At 45.5% G+C, this 6000-nt stretch overlaps 1 protein-coding gene across 1 annotated transcript in view; it reads right to left on the bottom strand.

Moving 5' to 3' along the window:
- Nucleotides 1-604: 604 nt before the first annotated feature.
- LOC140122676 (cytochrome P450 2K1-like) overlaps nucleotides 605-6000 on the bottom strand; it is a 28851-nt gene continuing 23455 nt past the window's right edge. The window contains exons 8-9 of the mRNA XM_072143784.1: nucleotides 1757-1898; nucleotides 605-842 (exon numbers count right to left, since the gene is read on the bottom strand). Coding sequence (XP_071999885.1) covers nucleotides 655-842; nucleotides 1757-1898 — 330 coding nt within the window. The 3' untranslated portion in view covers nucleotides 605-654. The remainder of the gene's footprint in view (nucleotides 843-1756; nucleotides 1899-6000) is intronic.

The following is a 6000-nucleotide window of genomic DNA, read 5'->3' as shown; positions in this document are numbered from 1 at the left end:
TGATGTCAGAATCATGTGACTGATCACATGCTTCTTACATCACCACAGGTCTCATACTGCCATGCTGCACTGGGACAGGGTAAGAAGAAGGAAAATGGGGGAAGTATGTGTGTGTATGTATATGTGTGTGTGGTTCTGTGTGAGTGTGTATAGGTGATGCAGTGTTGAGTGTGTATAGGTGATGCAGAGTTGAGTGTGTATAGGTGATGCAGAGTTGAGTGTGTATAGGTAATGCAGAGTTGAGTGTGTATAGGTGATGCAAAGTTGAGTGTGTATAGGTGAGCTGAGTGTGTATAGGTATGGATGATGCAGAGTTGAGTGTGTATGTGGATGGATGATGCAGAGTTGAATGTGTATGTGGATGGATGATGCAGAGTTGAGTGTGTAAATGTATGTCTGTGTGTGCTGTACTTTAGTGCGACCAACAGGGATATTTTAATTGGTGTAAAATATATTTTTCCTTTTTTTGGAAACCTAAATCTGGGGTGCGTCCTATTGTAAGAAGCGTCTTATAGTCCAAAAAATACGGTATCTCAAACTAAATGAGAATCTTGGAAGATAACAATATATCATAACAAAACATTCTAATATTATTATCTCCTGGTGTATCATATTTTTATTGTAGATATTATGTAGCGGGTTTAGTGTAATTAATTATTTCAATTTGCGGGGCACAGCACAAATCATATGTGGTCTTGGTGCATTTGGAAGTCCACTGGCTGGTGAGAAATCAAATTCAGTTTGCGTTAATGGGAAATGGAATGTGAATTTCTGCAGAAGGGTTGTAAAAAAGATAAAAAGCTCCATTCTTGCAAGGGTTTCCCCAGCACAGGCTCTACGACCTAAAAAGGAAAAATATTAAAAGCCGGTTAAAAATATCATATTGTACAGTTCCAACAAAAATCTTAAGGGAGTTTGCCTATCAAAGACAATTCTCAAATTTCAACCCCTTAGTGATGTTTGAACCCTTTACTTTACAATTTTACTCAGTTTTATTGCTTTTGTAGCTCCTATCACTCAGTGATGGACAATGTAATATTCCTGAGTGTGGGTGGGGACTCTCTAAGAAGGCACCTTATGATCCCTCTGTGCTATGAGATACAGTGTGCCGAAAATGTGGTTAAATTATCAGGGTACAAGGTTTATATACACTTGTATTTACCTTCTGAGCATTGTACTAGTTTCTGACACATAGAAAAGAGATGAGACGGATCTGAGATGATGATATCCATGAGATATTACATATTCTTAGCTTTGCTACATCTATGCTCTGCCACAACACACTATCAGATCTGATGTGCCTCCTACCCACTCCAAGGATAAATAACTTATCTGCTTGTAGCTAGTAGCTCTCCTCATGATGTGATTTTTTGTTTGCCAGCAGGAAGTCAGTGTCTGTGTGTGAGCTTGTCCTGGACTGCAAGGGTGGGGGCTAGAGGCAGAGAAGAGCTCAGCTCCACAGCATCTGACAAGATGTCTGCCGACCCCAAAGTCAGAAGATCCAGGGTCGAAAGCCAGGTGCCAATGAAATTGTGTTCACCAGGACTGATAGGGACAGGTTGGAATTATATCTGTGACATTCTGTATTTTTGTTAATAACTGTGAATTAGAGAATGTGTTATTTTGTTATGCTGGGTATATTTAAGAAACTTGCCTTCATGGGAAAACCCCTTTAAGGACTCTGTTTTCCATTATATTAGAACATGGGACCACCTTATCACATTATCAAATGTCATATTGTGTAGGTTATACTTACCTGCAGAGAATGGCATGAATGCTTCTTTATTTAGAAAATCTCCTTTGGAGTCAAGAAAATGGGAAGGATAAAATTCATCAGGTTTCTCAAACTGTGTCTTATCTCTCAACACTGAGGTCAGTAATGGAATTATATAGGTGCCCTGTTGTCAAAAATAAAACTTAGATTTTATAATATTGTAAAAAGCATTTTGTTCCCCAAAACAGGGCAGTTGTATATATTAGATATGGTTTACAGTAAAAAAAAATAATCAAATATTGAGAGAATGACACAGTATTATTGGCCTATTGTGAGGACACAGTGTGGTCAGTTGTGGTATAAGGATTATACTGTATATGATATATACTGGGGGGGAGGGCATATCGGCAGCCACTAACCTTGGAGGTCGGATGAAATTCCGCTTCGCCAGCTTCCCTAAGCACTTATAAGTGCCAGCGAGCGGAGCCTACAAGTCTTAACCAGAGTCCGCTGCAAAGCGGGATGGATTTTGCTGCCAAGGGCCTGTAAGATGCTTAGCTTGTAAGGAGGTGGCAGGTGGTAAAAGCTTGACAGGAAGTGGCTGATACGCATCCGGGGCTGAGGACAGACAGATGATGACACAGAGTCCAGAGTCGGAGGCAGGAACAAGATGGAGGATAGTGGTCACAAACTCAGAGCAAGTAGAGGACTGGAGCAAATACTTGAGCAAGGGCAAATGGAGCAGGAAAAACATTTATAGCCCATCCCACAGAGTAGAGGACGTGACCTCAGAAGGAAGTTGCAGAATAGGACTGCAGTGCAGAGCACGACCCACCAGAGGAAGTTCAGCAAACAATCTGCCGACTTGCCACCAGAGAGAGATAAATGCAAAACCAGAAGAACCATGACAGTACACCCTTCTTTAAGGGTGGACTCCAAAAACCCCAAGTTCACTTCCTTTGTTTCCTTTTTTCAAAAAACTTTTCAGAAGCTGAGGAGCATATACATTTTTTTCACCCAAGAACATTCATCTTGGCCATAGCCTTTCCAATTGACCAGAAGGTAGAGAATTAGACATCTTGGAGTCTATGGGGGATATTTATCAGGACCTCTGCGCACCGCCAGTGGCGCAGAGGCCCTGAAATAATCGCAAATGCTAGCTTATTGCTAGCTTTTGCGATTATTTTTCACAATCCGCCACCTTCACGCCAGTGGGGCGTGAAGGGGCGTGAAGGGGGGGGGGGCGCGGCCGGCCGAGCGGGGGGTGCGGCCGGACTGGAGTGGGCCGGCGCGGGGCGTTACTACGCGCCTGCGTAGGAAAACCGCTGCGCAACTGGCAGCCCGATACATCAAGAGGCAAAAGCCTCTTCATGTATCGGGCTGCGAACTTGCACGAGCGCCAGCGTATGATAAATATCCCCCTATGATTTGATCAGTCTCATATTCTTCTTGGTCTTCCATGAGAACTGGTTTGGGTGAAACTATGGACGTAGAGAATTTATTGCAAATTATTGGCTTCGGAAGAGATGCATTGAAGACATTGTTGATCCGTACGGATGGTGTCAGCGCGAGACAGTAAGGCACAGGATTGATTACTTGGGTATTGAGAAGGAGCCAATGAAACGAGGAGGAAGAGCAGCTAAAAGAGGATGCTTGCCCTAGTTGACCAAGAACGGAGATTTCGAAGAAGACCACACCACTTTTAACCTGATGCAATTGGCTCAAAAGTGATGTGGAATGGGGTGATTGACTGCCTCGCGGCTCCATATTATATATTTAATCTGGAGCCATTCAGGAGCCAGAAGAACAAAGCTCACTAAGAAGAGCCGTAATTCCCATCACTAATCCAGTGCCCAATGTCCAAAAATAAATTATCACAGGAAAACACCACATCCCATTCTTTTTATAGCAATGCAGCATAGCAACATGTACAATCTACGCCATCTATGGGTAAGACCCCCCCCCCACAGCTAGCTCATGTACTACCATTAAGTTTGTGCATGTAACACATAAACAAAGCAGTATCCTTCCATCCCAAAAGGACACATATTAGAAAAAATAGTAAGTATTATTAAAAAAAAAAAACATGATAAATATCAAGACCATTAAAGTTTGAGGAGAGAACATAGGTAAAAAAGAAAAACAGACTGATGGATCACCCTACTTGGGCTAGAAAACACACGGCTTATATGGGCATCCATCGGTAATACCCCTTCCTGTACATAAGTACAGTCAAATCCTTTAAACTTTTATCCATTTATTATACTAAAAATTTTTTTAGAAGGCAAAGATTAAAGGTCTATTTCAGGGCCGGTAGTCTGTGGACTCTCTGGACCACCACGGGAGATGGTACTAGCCAACACCTGGGACCGGAGACTAAGTGGCACCCGGTCTTGACCAGAGCTCGCTGTAAAGCAGGATGGACTTGCTGCGTCGGGGTACCACCAGGTTGTTCCACAGGTGCGCCTAGGCCCGCGGTGGCTGCCAAGGTAGTAATGCAGGAGAGTCTGTACCTGGGGTGACGGCAGGAGAATAGCACAGGAAGGCACACTTGAACTCACATCAGGAATCGCAGGAGCTGGCACACAGATCAGGAACACAGGAACGGACTGGCACACAGGAACGCAGGATACACAGCAACGCAATGGCACACAGGAACGGAGGATACACAGGATTGGACTGGCACACAGAAACGCAGGATACACAGGAATGGACTGGCACACAGGAATTCAGGATACACAAGAACGCAGGATACACAGGAACGCAGGATACACAGGAACGCAGGATACATAGGAGAGCTTTCTCTTCAGGAGATGGTTTGAAGATCCGGCAAGGGTCACAGGAAGGGGCAGGAATTTATATCAGGCCAGCGCTGTCCGTTTAAATCTTAGAGAGCCAGTGTGCACACGCCCTTGGAGATGGGGACGCATGCGCCGAGCCGCGGGAGCAGTGGAAACTGCCGCTAGAGCCAGGGGAGGAAAGAACCACCGGCCTCCGGGGGCACACGGCAAGACACGGATCGGATCACGGGAGCACCCATGACAGTACCCCCCCAGACACTTCAGCCTCCCCCTCTTCTTCTTGGTCCCAAGAAATCTCTGGAGGAGATCCAAAATGTTCTTCTCGGGCTCCCAGGATCTCTCCTCAGGCCCGAACCCTTTCCAGTCTACAAGAAAGAACCACTTACCCCTTACTCTCTTCATGTCCAGAACCTCTTTAACTTCATAGACATCTGAGGAATCCGCCTCAGGAGCAGGGTGAGGGGATTGCTGGGAGAAGCGGTTCAAGACGACAGGCTTCAGGAGGGAGACATGAAAGGAGTTTGGGATGCGCATAGATAGAGGAAGGCGGAGCTTGTAGGCAACTTGATTGATGCGCTTAATTACCTCAAAGGGACCAAGGAACCGGGGACCAAGTTTGTAGCTGGGTATCTTAAGCCGGACGTATTTGGAGGACAACCATACCTTGTCACCAGGAGAGAAGACAGCAGAAGAGGAGGGCAAGGAATACGTCCATAGCCCACAAAGAATGGAGCCAAGCCAGTAGACCCCGAGTCCAAGGAATTGTAGGAAAGGTAGAAGGTCAGCCCAGTTGTCTTGACGAACTGAGACGAAGTGGCAGAGATAGCAGCCCAAAGTCTGGTTCACCCTCTCCACTTGACCATTCGATTGAGGATGGTAGGCAGAAGAAAAGTCAAGGTTGATCTGCAGCTGGTTACACAAGGAACACCAGAACTTGGACACAAACTGGACTCCTCGATCGGACACGATGTGTAATGGAAGACCATGCAGCCATGAAGACAGAATACTTGGAAAGGAAACAAAGTGGAAACCGGTCTGTCACCACCCAGATGAAAGTACTGCCCGAAGAGACAGGAAAATCGGTGATAAAATCCATTGCCACATGGGACTACGGGTGACTGGGTATCGGCAACGGAAGGAATAGTCCAGCCGGCATAGGTGGAGCAGGATCCCATAAACTCCCAAAACATCTTTGACCAGGTCTGGCCACCAGTAGTAGTGGGAAATGAGGGCCACGGTGCGTTGCACCCCAGGGTGCCCGGCCACACGAGAAGAATGTCCCCAAGATAGAATCCTCTTCCGGAGAGCAGGTCTAACATCTGCCCAATACATTTCTTCAATAGTATTTAATTAAAAATCTCCCTGTGTGGAGATGATTTGCCATAAATCTCATACGGTGCCTTGGAAATGGAGGACAGCTGTCAATGGATAGGACCACCACTGTTGGAGCCATTGTGCAAAGAAACAAATAGTTTTTGCATATGA

Source organism: Engystomops pustulosus, chromosome 3 (genome assembly GCF_040894005.1).
Source record: "Engystomops pustulosus chromosome 3, aEngPut4.maternal, whole genome shotgun sequence".
Taxonomy (NCBI): domain Eukaryota; kingdom Metazoa; phylum Chordata; class Amphibia; order Anura; family Leptodactylidae; genus Engystomops; species Engystomops pustulosus.
Note: the sequence above shows the minus strand (reverse complement) of the source record. Positions and strands in the feature narration are given on the sequence as shown.